At 38.8% G+C, this 20453-nt stretch overlaps 1 protein-coding gene across 22 annotated transcripts in view; it reads right to left on the reverse strand.

The window, feature by feature from the left end:
• LOC135226448 (transmembrane protein 131-like) overlaps positions 1-20453 on the reverse strand; it is a 525255-nt gene that overhangs the window by 24555 nt on the left and 480247 nt on the right. For 21 of the 22 annotated variants that reach the window (XM_064266036.1, XM_064266031.1, XM_064266024.1 and 18 more), the window contains 7 exons: positions 13698-13909; positions 12339-12509; positions 10956-11180; positions 10684-10749; positions 4784-4975; positions 2601-2829; positions 2196-2365 (listed from right to left, as the gene is read on the reverse strand). In XM_064266036.1, the coding sequence (XP_064122106.1) occupies positions 2196-2365; positions 2601-2829; positions 4784-4975; positions 10684-10749; positions 10956-11180; positions 12339-12509; positions 13698-13909 (1265 nt within the window). The remainder of the gene's footprint in view (positions 1-2195; positions 2366-2600; positions 2830-4783; positions 4976-10683; positions 10750-10955; positions 11181-12338; positions 12510-13697; positions 13910-20453) is intronic. The other variant, XM_064266020.1, reaches the window with a different exon arrangement.

Genomic DNA, 20453 nt, shown 5'->3' on the forward strand with positions numbered 1-20453 from the left:
GGTTACTTGGGGACTATTCGGGGTTGTGTACAACATGCAACACAGCGAGCCGACGGTTCATGAAACATGGGACCAGCGAGGCCACAGGCCAACCGATTTACATATGGAGCTGTACAAACAGCAAGTGTGGTAAGAAGGTATCAGTTCGGCACAGCAGCAACTTTGAAATGTGGATAAGGTAAGTTGTATATTAATTTTTGTTAGCCTTAAAATAGTGTTTCAGTTATTTCGAAACCAGTACCGAAGCACGTGTTCGAACAGATCTATCTGCCCGGCGGTGGGTACGTTTCGGTTAGTTCGAACCCAGTACAGAAGCATGTGTTCGAACAGATCTATCGGCCCAACGGTGGGCACGTAGGAACATACATGATGCCGCATTTTGTATGTAATCTAGTGTTTCGGTTAGTTCGAAGCCAGTACCAAAGCACGTGTTCAAACAGTAAGGCCGTGGCGAATGAGAAAGGTGTTTAATGTTACAGTTATGGGGGGATTTATAGCCTAGGCTAGTCGTGTTGTTTTTTATGTACTGTGGCTAATTCACTGGAACCTCTGTGGCTAGCGGGCGCAGCGCAATATTACCTCTTGCCAGAACATGTCGAGCCTGCCAAGAATCTTTAAAAATGCAGTTAAGGCGCGAAGCGCCGTTCTGCTACGGGCTTACTGTAACCTCTGTGGCTAGCGCGAGCAGCGCAACATTACCTCTTGCCAGTACATGTCTGGCCTGCCAAGAATCTTGAAAAATGCGGATAAGGCACGAAGCGCCGTTCCGCTACGGCCTTACTGTGGGGTCTAAGCTTGTAATTTAATGTCGGTTAGTGGTAGCCTAGGCTAGACGTTTTACATGTAGGCTAGTCTTTCAAAAGTTCGGCAATGTAAGGGGTCCTAGGCTAGCCTAGCCTACGTCAACCTTGAATGCAAAGTAAGGGGTCGGAGCCTATGTCAGTTAGTGGTAGCCTAGTCTAGACGTTTTACATGTAGGTAGGCTAGTCGTTCTAAAGTTCTGCAATGTAAGGGGTCCTAGGCTAGCCTAGCTTACATCAACCATGAATGCAGAGTAAGGGGTCAAACTTTTGCATTAAGGGTCAAAGGTCTGGGTCTCAAAACCGGGAATTGAGAGTTACGTGCGCAGTGAAAGTCCTACGCTGCTTCCTCCCACCCAAAAACCCCAGTTTCCCAATGGGTCCCCCCTTTACCGTTTGATGTTTTTCAGGCTTTATTTTTACTGGGTCAATTACAAAAAAGGGCCAAAAACATTATTCTCAGCTATTATTTCCCGCGAAAATCGATCGTCCCCGGGTCTGTAGTAGCTCCCTTTGGTGTTTTAACTCTTGAAATAGGCAGAGTACATACTATAGCCTAGAGTTTTTTGAGGGGTGTGATAACAGGGATATATGCTTATCACGGCTGGTACTGGTCCCCATCCCCCGCGATTATTGAGGCCCCACTGTACTACAGTTAAGTTTCTTTGGAAAAGTTTCCTTCAGAGAAGTCTTCAAATGTACAGAGGTTATTAGAAGCTGTATTCCTGAACTGGTGAAGGTACAATAATCCTACAGCCAGACAAAGGTTTTGACATGAGAAAAACCTATTTTTGGTAGCGCTGCGAGTCTTCAAACCCACCCACTCTCCCTGAGGAAAGGGAATGGGACTGGTGAAGATCTATCTTGCACAGACCAAGTGTGTAATAAGGAAGATGGCTGACATATGCTCATGAGCTGCTGTCACTTCTGTGCGAATGGGAAATAGAGAGCCAAGGCAGTTGCTACATGAAAGGAGATGAGCCCTCATGTCCTGAGTCCTGCACTATCTTGGCCATTTTACCAACTGGAGTCTGAAGCTACTGCTAATTATTAACGTACAATCGCAAAATTTCTATCCTTATATTTGAATGCAATTCAGTCATTACTTCCTTGAAATAATGCTTTTCTCATTTTCCCCAGTGTCCTTTTTTATCAAGGTAGTCTCCCTAATAAATTCAAAGTACTATGTATTAACATGTTTGATTTTCATCCAGTCCACCTATTTCACAGAGTTTTTAATTCAATTCTTCTCCAGTTTGCTGCATCACAGTACCTAACTTAAAAACCACAGAATTTTTCAAATTACACGATCAAAAATGAATCTTTAATAAAAAAAAAAAAAAAAAAAAGAGAAATAAATAATTAAAATTTAAAAAACTAATAAAAAAGCCTCACCTGAGCTGTAAAGTGAAAGCCGTGGACCTCAGAGGTATGAAGTACTATGGAAGTATTGAATATGGTTGCAGAGAGGTTCAGATATTTACTTCGTAAAGTAGAATACAAGCTGGTATCAGTATCAGCCACGTGTGATGTTAGAGACAGTGTGTTCACCCACTGTTGCCCAACTTATGAAAAAAATGGTTATTTCACAAGTGATAAAAATTTTTCCAAAGAAAAAAATCATTCTTTCACAAACCATACTCTGAACATATATAGAATGATATTGAGCATAATTTACTACTTTAAATGTAAAGGAGAATACAAGCCATGCATAATATTTTACTTTAACCCAATGTACCTTGTGTTGCCTATTCTTGATACTATATCAACATATAGAAAATATATGAAATAGTAAGGTACCTTTGCCACTGAGAGGAAATCCAGTATAACATTCACTTCCACACTCCACTTTAGGGTCAAACACTAATCGACCAATAAATGATTTGTGCCCAGGTTGCAATGTTGGCGAAGCATTTTGACTAGGTTCGTAAGAGAATCTTTTGTCTGAAGGCAAAGGTTTTACTTCTTTTACAGTCATTGGATGACCAAAGCTTGATAATATATGCAAATTTTGTTGAGAAATTTTTCCCTGAAACAGAAGATGAGCATCAGAATTCCTGAAAAAAATAGTATTCAATAAAAGATATAAAAATATTATAAACATCAATACTAACTTGCTTACCTGGAGACTCAATAAGACATTCTACATGTAGAACCCAATATCAATTACTTGTTGAAAGTAAACTGAGAAAAATTTACAGAAAACCTTATTGAAACTCAGTATAAAGAAGGAGGTGTGACTGATCCAAGAGAAGCAAAAACAGTAAAATACTTGACCATGACAAGAATTCTAAAAGAAGCAGGATGGCAAGACAATAAAGGCAAGGTCAGGCAACCTATAAATGAATAATAGTGGATCAGTTACAATTTCAGCTAAAAAGTTACTGAGTAGGTTCTTTTGTGTTAAGCCTCTAATGTGGTTGATCAAGCTGGTCTTAAGATGGCAGGGCTCTTGTTTTCTATGGCTCATAAAAATCCTGTCTAGACATTTACAGCTTTCATTCTTAGACAATGGCATTTTATAAAGATAATGTGGTCACTAGTAACCCATCTGGATTCCTTATAGACAAACAGAACTTATGCCAATATACACAGTTATTATTACTATTACAGGCAGTCACCGGGTATCTGCGATCCGGTTTTACGGCACTTGACAACAACTGAATTTTCAGCGCCGATATGTGCTGATCTCTGCTTATTGGTGCCACTCTCCCCTTAACAATGCCACCGATATGTGCTGGTCTTTGTTTATTGGCTCTGATGCCCACTTAACAGCAGCGTCGATCCCCAGTTATTGGTGCCACTATGTGGTTATTGGTGCTGATAAGCGCTGTTATTGCCGATTTTCGGTTATCGGTACTTTTCGGTTATCGTCGTGCCATTGGGAGCGAAAACCCCACCGATAACCATTATTATTACATGTAGTCCCTGTATTATTATTATAGGCAGTCCCTGTATTATTATTACAGGCAGTCCTTGTATTATTATTACAGGCAGTCCCCGGTTCTTGGTGGGGGGGTTCCATTCTGACAACCTGATGGCTACTTTGTTGTCGATTTTCGGTTATCGACACCTCTGCTATGTGTGTTTTGGTGTAAATTCCTGATAATTGGCACAAGTAAGTGGAAATTTGCACATATTGGCACTGAAAATCGCCAATTTTCATTGCTATACAAGCCCCAAAAATATGTATCACCGAAAATGGGGGACTGCCTGTATTATTATTAATTATTATAATATTATAATATTATTAATAATTTATAATTAATAATTATTTTATTATTCATTATTATTATATTATTATTATTACATACCGATATCTAAATCATATAACTTGACTTCTACAGTGCCTGCCCAAAGGATTTGTTATTAAACAAGATTTAAAAATGGAACTTTGTAAAGTAACAGAAGTTAAGAGAATATAGTGACAGGATTCCTATGGGAACAAACAATACAAGGCAGAATGCAATGCACATGTGGCCAAAGGGCTTACACGAAAACTAAGGCATGGAGCAATCCTCCATTACTGGGATGAAGAGAGTTAAAAACATTTGCACCCAAATGTTTCTCATAAGCTAAGTGACCCTGTGACAGGTGCATACCAAACTGCAGAAATTCTATTATACAGCCAATACTATACATCTACTATTTAGTTTAATTTTTCTGGTTATCCAATATTGTAGTACATATAAGTAATTAAAAGAATTCTCGTAACATGCCTCAAAGTGCAAATCATTTACAGCTTGACCACTGATATTATTAGCTACTGGTAATACATAATTCAAGAACTGCACATTCAAATCTAATCTTAGATATATTAAATATTATACTAAAATTATTGCAGCATTAAGTCAATTAATGCATCACTGTCCTTCTGACTTCATATTTTCTCCCTAATCTCTCCAAGTGTATTACTACTACTACTTGCTAAACAGAATTTAATTGTACATGACATGCAGCAACCCTCCAAAAAGAGTACTTACTGGAAATGCATTATCAAACATTAATGTGTTTGGTACTATGCTAAGGGAGCCATCTGCTGTACGAAGTCTGAAGGGTATCTTGATCTGCTCAAACTGAGTCTGTACAAACGACTCTGCAATAAATATTCCCTCTGTGTCTGGTGTTAGAACTCCAATTCTGAATGCTGCATAGTGATGGGGTTTAAGAAATAGCTGAAAGAGGAAAAAGATTTTTAAAAAGCGAAATGATTTTTATAAAATTTACTAAAAACCTATTGTAAAAGTTAATAAGTAATATCACAAACATCTAGAATGATTTCTTCTCTGTGAACATTACTTATGTCAGCTAAAACTCAAAATATAATGTACTACACTGCATCTGCTTATCATCAGGACAAATAAAATCTCAAACCAATAATAATATCAAACAGATAACTACTTTATTTCGGCTGTTATATTTCTTCAAAGTAAAACTTTGTCTCTCTTAACTAAACACTCAAATTTTTTCTAATCACTGGTTAAATACCTACACATGAAAATTACATATATTTCATTTACTAATCTATCCTCCAGTTTGCAGCTATCCTTCCTGAAAACTATAAATTGTAAGAATGGTACAAATAGGTATGAAACTATCTAAAAAAAATATGCAATTTTTATCTAACAAAAGCTTTATCTTAAAACAATTTTTCAAGTAGACACACTATGATTCATCATAAGGGGTGAACATTAATCATAGGATACTTTATTCTTTCTAAAGCTGTCACTCCTTAAGATTAATGGTGGTGTGTGAAAACCTAGTTTTTGTATTATAAAAACATAGCTTGTTCATTACAACCCATTAATCATAAGATGGATAATAAAGAGAAGCACTTGCAGAAAAGCAGTCGGACCATTAATGAAGAGAGCCAGGAAGTTCTAGTAGAGAGGAGTTCCTTTAGTGGTCATGTGCATAAGATAATGGTTGGTACGTACTTGGAAGAGGAGACTAGCTCAAGTACCCACTTAATATGATACCTACATACAAAGGCTATGGTGTCTTAGGGTGTCAGGGATAGGTTAAACATGAAGATGAGGAGCAAATTATCTTGTTAAATTATAGTGAAGCTTTTAACTAGCTGGGCATGGAAATAGGTTGTCCTTGGAAGACGAGTAAAGCCATTATGGCGAATGGAGTAAAGTTGTGTGATTGTGCCTTGTTCACAGTTTCTTTGCAACTTGAAGTCCAAGATAAAGGACCAACCTGTGAACATCCATCCCTCAATGTGTATTACTGTCCCTGAAAAGGCATACTTCTCTTCCAATTCTCTTGCGGATACAAGGGCTATTAAAAAGGCAATCTTCGTAATCAGTTCCAAGAAAGGGGGCCCAACAGGTTTGTAAGGGACTCTAGTAATGCTCTTCAGGAATGCAGATTAAGTCCACTTCCGAGTTTTCCCCAAGGTTAAGGAACTGTCTGGCTGAAGTGTTGAATGAGGTCCAAAATGTCTACCTGCCGCTGTGTCCCTGCTGAGAACTCAAGAGAGGATCAACATAAGACAAAAGTGAGTCTGTGCTGGTCAGCCAAAGGAAATAATTGTAATTCTAGTTGTTGTATGTGGGCTTTCCTCCTTCCCTTCATCTGTTAATCCTATCCTCTGTTGTCTTTTTTTCTCACGTTATTTATAGTTATGCCTACATATATGGGTTCTGTTGAAGGGAACAGTGTTGACATAGTTGAAAAGCTCCCAAGTACCTGGGCAATTTTGACAGAAGCAGCCATGATTAACAGATTGTCCAGGTAGTAACTGCAACACATGCCCCTCAGGCAAGCCAATGATGTCATTTGTGTTAAGGTTCTTGTGAAGACCTGTGGTGCAGTCAACTGGCCAAAGCAGAAAACACTGTACTGGAATGTTTTTCCCTGATGTTGATTGAATTTGGATGTGGAAATATGTAGCATGAAGGTCAAAGAAGGCTAAAAAGGTCCCACTCATGGACCTCCTGACCAATTCAACCATTTTTAATCTGAGGCAACCATTTTCAATCCGAGGGTAGAGTTTAAGAAACTTGTTCAAATTGCTCACTCTATGACCAGTCTCCATACCTGAGAGGCTTTGAGATCATGAAGAGGCCATGGGGAACCAGAGAGTAATCTGAACTATCCCCTCTATGGCCTTTTTCATCAACATGGTTCTAACTAGATGGCTACAAGGTATCAAGTCCTCAGCTCCTGTAAATCTGCCAGAGAGAGGAAGCTTTTTGTCTGAGTACATATGGGAGAAGTTATGAAGCCAAAGATACATGAAGGGAAGAGGTCCTCTTTGACAAGTGAACCATCCTCCTTACCCTGGTTATAAAAAGGATTCCTCTCCATCAGGATGTGCTTGCACTGCCAAAGACCCATTCCTGCTAAATAAACAGTGTGACAGATTTCCTAACAACCTGTTGAACCTATTCCATTCCATTTAGCGAGAGTGACAGATCCCAAAGTGAGGGGCATGGTCTCATTTCTTCAAGTATCTCTGTCTCCATTCTAGCATGTAGAAAAGCAATAGCAACCATATCAACAGGTCATTCATTCTGGACAATATATTGTTGTGGATTGGTGGAACCTGTTTCTACAAGTTAAGTATATCTTAGTTTTACCAGAAAACCACTGAGCTGATTAACAGCTCTCCTAGGGCTGGCCCGAAGGATTAGATATTTTTACGTGGCTAGGAACCAATTGGTTTCCTAGCAACGGGACCTACAGCTTATTGTGGGATCCGAACCACACTATATCGAGAAATGAACTTCTAACACCAGAAATAAATTTCTCTGATTCCGCGTTGACCGAGCCGGGTGAATCGAACCTGGGGAGATCAACAGGATTGGCATGCCCAGCTCGAAAACCACCTCGTCCAGCGTGGGGAACTTACCTGTTTTCTACAGGTTCAAAAGTAGTTTAAACCTAGTTGTGGAGGCTTTCTTCTTAACAGGTTCAAATAGTTAAACCTAGTTGTGGAGCTTTCTTCTTTGTGCAGCTCTGCTCCTAAAGCTTTCTCTGGAAGTTTTGATGGGCACTGCAGCTCAAAGATCTGCTCACCTAATCAAAAACCTCTGAAAAATCTTTGTCATGTAAGGCCAGATATCTTCTACAAGTTCTTTAAAATTCTCAATCAGCACTATTTGGTCATGAGAGGTACTGAACCTTCCTGAGGAAGCTTCATGGGGCCCAGATGGTCCAGATGAAGAATCACCTTGTAATAAGTCTGGCTAAGTAATTATTGGGGGCACAGGAGTTGAGCATTGCACTGTGAAGACTTCTTCAAGCCCTCCTTTCTTGATGTATGAGGAAGTTTCCTTGGCCTCCTTAGAAATGGGGAAACTCGAAGAATAAAGTGACATAACAGCTACAGCCCTTCAATGTAATTTATTTTTGTGGCATGGTTTTGCAACTTACTTGGGAATCACTTGAACAATCAGTGATGAGATCTGAATACTTCTCCATTCCTCCTAACACAAGAGTCTGGCCTTAAGCCTTATAGGCCAGGATAAAATATACCTACATTAAAAACACCCCAAGACCGGGAATACCTTAAGGCTGGCCAATTTAAAACATCAATGGAAAGAGGAAGATATGCGAATGCACATTGATAAAAGAAAAGAAAAATTATAAAATATTTTCCGAACCTTCCACGGTCAAGTTGAAGGTTAATATTTCCTAAGACTCTCATAAAAATATGCTAATTGTAGCAGGTTATACATGTTCTTTTTAATAATTTTTTTGATTTTGCAAAATTTCAATAATAAAGCTCACAAATCATAACAAATATGAACTAAAATCAGCAACAATCCCGAGTATATTTATTGAAAAGTATTTATGAGCAGTAATGGGATGGGGTAATGTAGTACCTTTAAGCAAATGTATGCATGCTCTACTATTTTTTGTACTTTATTTTGCAAAATTACAATTACAGCTGACTTACTATCATAAAAGATGAGAACTAAAACCGGCAGCAATCCCCGAGTACATTTATAGCCAAATATATTTGAGACGTACTGGGATGGGGAGGTGTAGTACCTTCCACTGTGAAATCCCATGAAATACTGTTCTTTGGCCTGGAAAATTCTTTACAAAACATAGGTGAGCAGTTCATACCATATATGGTTACATGGTAATCAGTATAAGCTTTCCAGTTTGTTGGTATGTCAGCTTTAGAGAAGCATATCTAATAAATATTTAAAACATTAAACTTGAAAAGTTTTTTCAATAAATGAACTGGAAAAAATAACAAATGTTCAAGAAATTTGCACTTTCACAGCAGAGCCATCAACTTGCAAAAGTGGTGCAACTTTACTTTCTTTATTTTGCTAGTCAAAATTGGGGTACACCTCCAATGTCAGAGCAGCTTTGATACCAGAACATAAGGTAGTTCATTTACTACTCTTGACTATTAAACCCAAGAATAAACAAGTCAAAATGCCTCCAAGTTTCTTTGGAACAATGAAACTCTCACCCACAACCCATGAAACTCTCAGCCATAGTCCATGAACGTTTCAGCCACGGCCTGGTAGTAGCCTGTGTTGTTGGGACCTACAGCAGTGCCAGATGCATGATCATGGCTAACTTTAACCTTAAATAAAATACATAAAATACTGAGACTAGAGGGCTGAAATTTGCTATCTTTGACAACCTGGGGGTGGATAGTCAACATAACAATTAGCAGCCCTCTAGCCTCAGTAGTTCTTAAGATCTGAGGGCAAACAGAAAAAGTGCGGATGGACAGACAAATAGCCATCTCAATAGTTTTCTCTTGCAGAAAACAAACTATAGCGTCTCCCAAGCAAAGAAGTCACTCAATACAGAAAGCAAGCTTAGACACACGTGCCATCCCAAATTTACCTGCAAATCAAAAAGTTTGGAAAAAAAAACTTCAAAAAGCAGCAGGAGGGAGAAAAAAAAAAGCCCACCTTCGAAAAACTTTGCTCATGACAACCATCAATTCCTTTGCAGGCACAATTAAAATACCAATATCAAAGTCATCTGATGATTACCAAGCTACAATGAACTGACAAGGTATATATGATGCTTAAAGGAAGGTGTTAGTCAATTCTTTAGCCAATCAGTAATATCCCTTTTCCTCTGAATTTCATCATATCACATTACAGGATAAATAAACCAACCTTTGTCATATAACCTCGTATTACAACAGATGTGTAAACTTTACCCATCAATATAGCATGAAAAAAGGCTTAAGCATGGAAGCAAACCTTAATATGAAAGACCTTAAGCATGCATTTAATCAATCAGAGCTCCAATAATGTAAGGGAAAGGGGAAAATAAAGCAAATGCCTACTGTTCATGCAGCCAATACTGTAGCATTTTAAAGAATATTACCTATAAGAACTCTGCATGTGCCACATACATATCTTTCACTTTCACCACTAGAGGCCATTGCAAAGCTTGACATTATGATGAATGCCTTTTTAAAACAATTGTTGATATTTGTAATTGCAAAGAAATATTTTTATATGTAATTATGAAACATTCTTTAACACTATATAATCTTATTATGCCATCATGGTATAAAAAAATTGTAGCTTTGATCCTCAAGTAGAAAATCTGGTGTTGGTGTTTATATAAAAATTATGCATACGTATCTAACACATCAAATGTCATTCATTAGAGCTACCTCCTATAAAGCACAACAGAAGACCAGGAACAATCATTTTATAAATAAGCAAACTACTCATTATTTATTCATATCCTTCTTACGGAAGACGTGTTTTTCTAGTACTAGTTGCAAAGAATAATCAACAGGTAAAAGGAAAGAATTTAGTACTATGCTGAACTAAGCAGAGCCTCCACTTTTAATTTTACAAATTTAGAATAGCTGTAAAACACAGCACAAAAATATTCTTAACATTACAAGAATCATTTTGTTATTTCTTATTACCTTAGGCTCTTCCCCTTCATTTTCCAGATTATCGGCATATCCAGACACTCCTTGCCCCCATATAGTCTGGAAAATAGAGGGCTTTCTGTATTTCCTTGTTGACTGTAGTGCTGATAGCAATAGGTGAGGTTAGGTTGTTAGTGCTACTATTAATTAAAATTATAATTTGTCTTTCTAGAAAACTAATGAAAAACCATTAGATGTGCAACACTGCAGTACAGAACTTGCATGAGCAATATAAAATTATGAAACCTCCAACAATCAATACTCACACTTTTTGAAGAATATGTCATATTATTACGGGTCCTAATTGTTGTAATGTTGCCTTCTTCAACACCCATAAGTTCCACTGCACTTCTTGTCAAGTTTGAGCCCCATCCTCTGAGCCGCAATTCAACTGGATTTTCATTTATAACATAAAAGTAGAGGTCACGTTGCTCTCCCATTCCAAGCGTTCCAAAATCAAGCCAAGAGTCGCCACCAACTGGAGGAATGTACTGAAATACAATGAACACCAAAAAATTACAGTAATGCATCTCAAACTTCAAACGTAAGTGATTAGTAAAGGGTCATATTTCACTCTTTCACCTCCTATTAACACATATGTGGTACCTTGACCAATTATTTCATATTTCTTCAATTCTAATTACAAAAAACTTTTACTATATAAAAAGACTAAAACTTATTGATCTGCTGCATAACAATTAATGTAGTCAAGAAAGAAATTTTCTTCTGTCTTCCTGTGATATTTTATTGATGTAGTGTTCATGTAGAGTATTTGTTTAACCCAAATTCTTTTCATTGTCTCGCACGTAACTTTTCCATCTACTACTGTTATCCTCTTCTGCTTCATGAAAAACACAACTGATAATCTTCAAGGGCATAAAGAAGGTTTTATCATCATTATATTTTATTATACCAAGGTTTACTCACCATTCTATATAGTAAGGATATTATCATTATGCTACTTTATAGTCTTAAAGAAAAAACCATCAAAATGGGACTTCTTTTGACCTCTCAGCACCATGTTGCCCTTTTAGGGAGTATTATCTATAGTTAACCTTATAACCTTACGGGCATGGCACACCATCAATGGCAACAGAGGTTATTTGAAATAACTCATGGCTTGATGAGCTAGCTTTTCTGCCTATTACTTTTCATCCTTGGCCCTTGTCTCTTCCCATCTAGCTAACCAACTATTTTAACATTACCTTGGAGCACTTGCTCTAATTTCCAGACCTCATTTAAGAACAAATCTTTTGAGCCAACCCTACGAGTCTCGATAATGTGACTTTGTCTGGTTCACTACTATATTTTACAAATAAAAAGTACCACATAGCATTTATAAACTGCAATTCAGGACGCTGTCCTTGTAAAATATTTCTACAAACCATATTCTCCATTACCGTTTCATGATATGGAACTGGCACTAAAGACAGTTTTTGCCTCCTTTCTTGCCCTTTTGTGAGAACTCCCTGCCAGTGTATAAATGAAAGGTACATATGATGTCCAGCATTTCATGGATCTTTACTTTGATGGCTTAACCTTTAACCTTAAAAAACATACGCACCCAACTTTATTACATCCTAAATATATCAAGTACAAGAAATTTTGGAATCTGAAATAATCACTTAAGCATTAGTTTTATTTCCTACCTTGGTTAGCTTTCCATTGTATGCACACAAAGGAATCTTTATGGTGGTAATGTTGGTATGCACAGTAATAGAAGTTGACATTCGAGCATCTGATCCAACACTTAACAACCGTAACGTTGCGACGTGAGCACTCTGACCCTCATCCACAACAACAGGTCCATCCCAACCAATCTGAAATTTAAAAGATACAAGGTAATTTCAAATTTGATTTTCTGATGTTTACACAAGATACAATATTCAATATTCATCCTTCCTAAAAAGATGCAGTAACTTCACAAATAAAACGGCAGAAAATCTCCAAAGAAAAACTAAATGTTGAACCTACCAATCCCTAGGATTCAACTATCACAATATTGTTATACTTAAACCCATCACTCTCATTTGTAGTTATTGAATATTCAGAGACAAGGCATTCTTGTCACGCTTACAAAAGATTTAGTCTGGTAAAGCCAATCTCTCTCCCAGAATGCTTCTCTGTGGCTGTCAATAATAGTTAGGTTTTTTTTATTTGTATTAAAATTTTACATACAACATTTTTCTGTCCTTTATTTAGATTTAAAGGAATTATTTCTAACTAGCTAAACAATTATAAGTAGTTTGGCACTTACTGTTGGTTTGCAATCTAGACTGGTAACTTTCTGATGCATGCATTACATTCATTTTATTGTAAAAAAGAGTAAATTGAACTATCCTTGCTTCTTTGTTCATGAATTTTGGTTCATATTTTCTTAACAGTGATCTTACATCTTTACTAATTTGTTGTTTAAGGCTTTACTATCCTAGAATTTAAATGTTAGTACTTTTTCTAGGTACACTATTTTTGTATTATATCATTTCAAGTTTTATCCCTAAATTTGTCCAAGTACACTTCCATATTAGTTTGTTAGCTTCTGTTTTGTTTTCCTAATATTCTGATGAAATACTAATATTCTTATACTTGTCTCTTATAATGTTAACATTGGCATTTTGATATATTTTGCCACCTCTATATATGCTTTGTATGATTTTAGTATTGCATCACAATGTACAGCGCCAACTAGCGACAACTGACTGAAACACTTTTGTTTCCATATATCATATGGTTCACCGGGTCGGATTCCAGAAATATCATATGGTTCACCGGGTCGGATTCCAGTTTTTTTTTTCTTTCTTTTTTTTTAAGAACTGTGCAGTCTACTTTCCCTACCATTAGCCTGAAAATAACAGCTGTCTATTGGATTACAATGTAATTAAAAAATGTTATATTCAATTATTTACCAATTTAATCTCAAAATACTAAATTCAATATCAAAATGCAGTCCACTTCATATAAACTTCTATACCCTTCATTACCATTCCCCTTAAATCTCCAATACATACCTCAAAGTGTTTTTTAGCATCCTCAGGCAATGTCAAGTTGTATATGACAACAGGACATGGAAATGTGTTGGTAAGAGTTAGATTTCTTGGTTCACTGCTTGGGTTGCTTGTGACAACACTACCACCCTCCACAATGCCAGTAACTGAAGAAGGCATAACGCCTGCCACTGTTCCGTAAGAAACACTGGACTGGGGCTCATGTGCTCCTTTGTCTGTGGAAATTAAAGAATAAAAACTTTTCATACCTTGAATTAATATGGTTACAAAAGCTATGCATAGATTCCACCAATAATATACCTATTTGTCCCCCACAAAAAAAAGGCATTACATAGCATTAGAAAAACTGCATATAAATTTACTTTTAATAACTATTTTCTTCCCAAAAAATTAAAATTTTTCCATAATCTCAATAAAAAACATTCAGAGTCCAAATCTAAAACAAGAAACATTAACAAAACCTTATCTGCAAAAGGTGTGGCTTTATTGTCAACTTTTTCAGTGCCGTCAAGCATCAAGATACAGTGCTTTACAATGCTGTAACTTGATGCAACATCAAGTTGAAGTGCCACAACTTGAGTTACGGCACCATGAGAGCCGTAAAAGTACTATGACTTTCTGTGGAAATCAACTTACAGGACAGTGCTGGAACAGATCCCCGCCGTAAGTGGAGGACACTGCATTAATCAAATTTGGCTACACAAACACACAATCACTACCCAAATCCAATTTATACAGGGAACTTTAATATTCTATTAGTCTTGAGTAACTTAGTTCACCTATTGAAAGTCATTACGGCACAGGGTATCTTGTGTTAGTTGATTTGAATACATTTACATTTAATTAAAGAAAACCTTTTGTCTTTGGATACCACTGCATGAATATTAATGTTTTATAACTGGAAGACAGAGCATCTAAATATGTATGTATAATTACAAGCAAGTATTTCCTGGCTTGAAGATCCAATTTCTTCGCAAAAATACATCTTGTTTAACCATGCATCCTAGATGCTAAAAGTCACAGTTTTCATAGCCTATTCTAACCACAGTAAAAAAAAGAGTAAACAAATTAATCATAAAAATGACAATTTGTCGAAAATTGCATTTTCCTCCTACTATACAAACCTGAGGTCCTTTAACAATAGGAAGTAGCTAGCGGCAGCTGGAACGGTCGTAAGCTTCGAACAAGGGGAGACGGTAGTTACTGCTTGTCCGACAGTCGCGCGCCGCGCGACTGGGAGGTAAACAAATCACTTTTGCTTTTGGCCCATGCAAAATACGCAGAGTGAGAGGGTGGCATGAGGAGGGACTATATGTAAGGACCTCAGGTTTTGTATAGTTAGAAAAATGCAATTTTCGACAAATTGTCATTTGTTCCGATACGTAATACAAACCATCGGTCCTTTATAACAATAGGAAGACTCACTTCTTGGTGGGAGGAATCTGAGTCTTTTGATGAACAGACCTGGTGTTCGTCCATCCCTGAATGCCTCCCTGGTCGTAAGAGCGAGGAGGGATCCAAGCCTCTGTCCGATTGATCGGGTGTGCACCGCAGGATCAATGTTCAGACCTCTGGGCCGAGTACTAAGAGAGAGGCAAGCGTATCTCTTCGTACCAGCAAGCAAGAACTGTTCCTGTTTGCAAGAGGGCAACATAAAGTATGGGTTGTCTCAAGCTGGCATCCACTTCCTCCCCCTTGTTGGAGGAAGTGGTGGATATACGCTCCTATCCTAGTGAAAGGGATAGGATGGGGCTCTGTTGAGTAGCTCACCTGCATCTTGTCCTAATCCAGCAGGGTGACGACCGTGTCCCTCTAACCACAGGTAGAGGGAAGAAAAGATGGGAAGAGGAGCCAGTCACACTCTCATTCACTCATCCATTCTTACGGTCACACCAGGACTCGATGCTGTTTTCAGCCTGCGAGGGTCTGGGTTCGCTACACAACGTGTTGAGCAGCCACCACGGGTCCAAGGAAAAAGATCCAAGACCTGTGGGCAATATCCCGAAGGTAGAAGGAAGGGCATGTGGTCTGGTTTGGACCAGACCCTGCCTTCAGTACCTGCGCCACGGAGAAGTTCTTGCGGACAAGGCAGCATCTCCTTCGCATCGAAGGCGGTGAAGTCCATTAGGGAGGGGATTGTGAACGACTCGAACCAATCGTCAGGACCGAAGGGTTCTGAGTCTTCGCTACGAAGTTCGGTTACGAAATCGAGCGTCACGGATCCCCCATACCCCTGGATGCTTGACTTCGCAGGAGAAGTCATGCAGTTCCTCAGAGGAAAAGAAGGAAATAGTCGCATGACCTATTCCTCTTCTCTACTTCGGTGTGGCCAGTACCCATACTGGTCTGTCCGGTTTGCCACGAAGTCTCTCGCATCCTCCTATCCCCATGCAGCGAAGTTCTCGGTAGTGGATAGGACACGACACTCCATGGTGGGTGTCAATGGTATGGGTACTGTGACAAGCTATTAAAACGAAGTAATGATTGCTGTGTAACAACCGAACTAAGTCAACAGCGTAGTTCGTAACTGACTCGGGCGCTCTGACAGCTGCCGACTGACTGGCGTTCGGTAGGAGCAAGTTGTCAAAGCATCCGAGTAAGTCACGTGACCTTCGCCTTAAAAGGGTTATGCCGAGAGACCAAACAAATAATGTATTTGTTTGTCACCAATGCCGGACAGCGGGTGATGATCTCTTAAGGCATGTGCCCAACAGGCGAAAGTCAATTGCCTTCTAGAGACCGAGGTCCCTGAAGCAAAACATCTCATGGTTGTTGAATCTCAGCTAAGGACAAACACTATGTACCGTTGAAGACGAAGGTAGATATTGAATGCAACCTACGTCTTCACAGACGAATCGAGAGAAGGATTCTCAAGATTCATAACCTGTGCTTACAAATATGACTGAAACGCTAAACCGCTATTTCATTGCTGTCCGGTGAGAAGTCGTAGTTGCAATGAGCGGGGCGCTTTCTTCAGTAATGAAAACACGGGAAAACCGCCTGAAGAACTGCTTCTCATGGGCTGAACATTTGGAAGTAGAGCTGTCAGGTCGGAGAGTAGGCGATGTCTTCTGACAGATCTCGTAATTCGGGTTGAACAATGAACAATTGTACACCTACGAATAGAGATATTTTGAAAGACAAAACTCAGATGTCTGCAAAAATCATTCGCATTATCGCAGTGCGATGCAGCGGGAGACTTGTACATGTAAGAATTACATTACATATAAACCAGTGACCTGGGGTCATGGCATTAGGAGGGTTTCTACGTGACCGCAAAGCACACCTTAGATTACGCTATGCGTTGTCTGCAGTAGCCTGATCTAGCTCAAGCTTTGTCAACATTTTTTTTTTATGTTATGATAACTTTGCACAACAACTTCCATGGGAAGAGGTTGACCTGTTAACCTACGCCGGAAACTTGTAACTTCCGAGCCGGCAGACTACGTATGTGTTTTTATATGAATTGCTTAGATAGCTAATGTTCCGCTATCGACGCGATGCTTTTAGAATGGCAGTTCCACGCCAAATCTCAACATATCGGTCGTCCGACCGAGCTGCATCTCCTAGTATGGAGTTACAGAATAAAGTTGTTAACTTGTTCAACTAGCCTGTTTGAATCATCTCCTCTAGACAAGAAAGAACCTCTCTACTAAGATATCCAAGGGAGATGAGAGGAACCAAACATTACTTACGGATAACAGCCGTAAGGAAAAAAACAAAAAGTCTATCGCCAAGCGATAAGACATTAGAAAATGGTGGCAGCTAATAAACGAAGAACATAATTAACAAGACCCATATCAGCCGACCGAAGGTCTACAAGAACTAACTTCCATTCCTTCAACATCAAACGAAACAGAGGAAACGGGATCTTCAATCAACGCAAACAGTTTTATGAAGACGCAACGATGTCCTTCATCGAGAGGAATACAAGCATTTAACACTGACGTTTTGAGCAACTGTTATCACTTATCTTCGAGTATCTACACCGGACGAGGGCGGCATCGAACATCAACGGAAAGAAGTAAAAAAACAAACACAGGGAACATCACCCTTTCCGTTCACGAGCAAGGACGCAGAGTGGACAGCTATACGCAGTAGTGCAAGGACGGAGGCTGTGACGTCATCCATCTTGGACTCTACCGCGCATCGTGCAACCGAGAGGAAGGCCGTGACGTCATCACGACTTCCGACCGACGCGAGACGTGGACAGGAACTGTGACGTCATCCCATGTCAACAATCCTTCGCAATATAATCTGGAGCTAAGTACCATTTTTATCTATTCAGGTCTTTTCCTCAGTGAAGTGTTGTTCATCAAGAGTCGATCGTCCAGTATTCTGGGGTGAGTTGTTCGCCATATTAATCTTCCTTCATTACAGAACTTATCTTCAACTACGAGTTCTCGCCCGCAGAATTAATTTTTTCTTTTCTAGTTGTCATTAACCATTTCTTGCAGGAATTCTCCGTATAATATTTTATCATATTATCTGTATTTTTGTATCTTTTGGGGGATTTTCATATTATTATAACACACTTATACAGTACATTGCTTATGCGTTTACGTAGTGGTCGAGTGTACTCTTATAGATATTTTGATAGGATTGCAAGGAATAGAAGTGGTAAGAAAAAGTGAAAGCCGAAAATGGCAAACCACTCCGGCTGGCAACCCCAACGTGGTGACTCTCGTTAGCGCGAGGTCAGCGATCGTCCCTTTTCAAGGTCGGGTCAATGGGTTCCTGCCTCAAAATGTTGAGGCATGGATCTCATCTGTAGACGCTCATTTAAATGCAAAAAGCATCACAGACCCCAGCAGTACAATTACAGGAGGCCAGAGCTTCGTAGACTTCGCTAAAGGCGACGCAAGTGCGTATCTAAGGGGGGTTTCTTTCCAAGAAGCGCTTACATGGGACGAGTTCAAAATAAGATTATGTGCCGTGTATGGGGGTGAAGAGGCTTTAGATGTAGTATTGGCTTTGAGAAATATCCTTAACCAAGCCTCCATGACTCAGCTCAATGTTGTCGAGCGGGCGCGCTAATTGCCGACCGGCTAAATGAATATCAGGATAGTTTATGTAACTCCGGGTGGGTTGCGGGTGCTAACATCAAAGTGAAAGATTTTATCCGTTTGATCTACTTACGTCTCTCACTGTAATGTTGCCTGAAGCGTTAGTACGGTGTTTTGATAAAAAATTGCAGCCCGGCAGTACGGAATTAGATGTGTATAAACAAATCAAAAAAACACATGTCTAAATTGTACCGACCTAGATCCTTCGCTCATTTAAGTTTTTGCAAAAAATGAGAACAAACCACAACAAGTAAATGTGGTACATAATAATAATCAAGTTGCAGGGATGGTTTGTTATAACTGTAAACGCCCAGGTCACATGATTTCAGACTGTCGGACGCGTTTTTGTTCAATACACAATAGTTCAATCATTCATATAACCGTTGCTACTCGAGGAATCAACAGACAAACCGCTACAAAACACGCAACCAAGTTGCTAGTGCAAATAAAAAGAAGGGTCCTCAGTACTATAAGAAGAAACAAACCAAACGGAAATTCTGACAACAGCAGAAACAAACAAATCGTGCTTCAGGTACCTCTGTTCCTGGGCCGTCTAGTCAGAACTCGCAAGGGCAAGCGAATTTTCAGGGTGTGATAAACAAAACAAATACCACGTAGTTCACTCCAAGGGGGGAGAGGGCGATGTTGGGTCATCAATATCAACATCTTTTGTATCAAATAATCAGTTTAATCATTTATCAGATCATTGTGAGACAATGATTTTCCTATGAAAACACACGGCCGCCCGAATCAAAAAAATCTGTGCAGGTTTCCCGCTAGATTTGCAAAAACAAAATTCATGCAATTATTAGTCAAAACGAGTTGCGACCAACCTTACATGCAGTAAATTTGGACCATAAGTCATTCACTTTGTTCTTTGATTCTGGTAGTCCACGTAATATAATGGATTTAAGGACTCATCATTTACTCTTTTCAAATTTCCCTATAGAAAAGTCCGGAATAAGGCTCTCAGGCATTGGGAATAATGAATTAAATGTTGTGGGCGTAACTCATGTACAGTACAAGGTCGGTAAGCGCACGTTTGCTGATACTTTGTCGTTGTACAAAACATTAATATGTATCCCGCAGTAATTATCGGATACCCGTCTATGGGCACTCAAAATATTATCTTAGCACCTGCAAAACACGGCGTGTATATCAAAGGGAAATTCTATAGGTCTTCTAATACCCAAAATAAAATCAGTTTTAGATAATAAAGAGACAGACAGAGTTGTCACTTACATTACGGAACCAATCACCTGTCTCATGAACCAAGAAATAATACAGGCAACCCAAACAGAACTCTCGCTCACCCGATAATACTCAGCTTGCACGCAAACTCTCGAGCCTAACGTAACTTCAAATATTTAGTGCGTGTAAAAAGAACCTTGCCAGGATCTGAAACATTAATCCTTTCCGAAACTCTGAAAACACAACGGATTATCCGTCACACAAGCCGTTTCTACAGTCGGCTCACAACAGCAATGTAATATCGAAGTCTGTAATCATTTGAATACCACTTTTTAGTAATCCACAAAAATCAACATATCTTGGATGCCGAAGTTTATAAACATCGCATTCTTACCGTAGCTGAGATAAATCACGCTCAATCAGTCGCGGATGAAACCCTTTTGCAATCTATAAAGAACAAAATCAATAAAGATATTCAAGAAGAAGAAATTCAGCAGAAATT

Source organism: Macrobrachium nipponense, chromosome 14 (assembly GCF_015104395.2).
Source record: "Macrobrachium nipponense isolate FS-2020 chromosome 14, ASM1510439v2, whole genome shotgun sequence".
Taxonomy (NCBI): Eukaryota; Metazoa; Arthropoda; class Malacostraca; order Decapoda; family Palaemonidae; genus Macrobrachium; species Macrobrachium nipponense.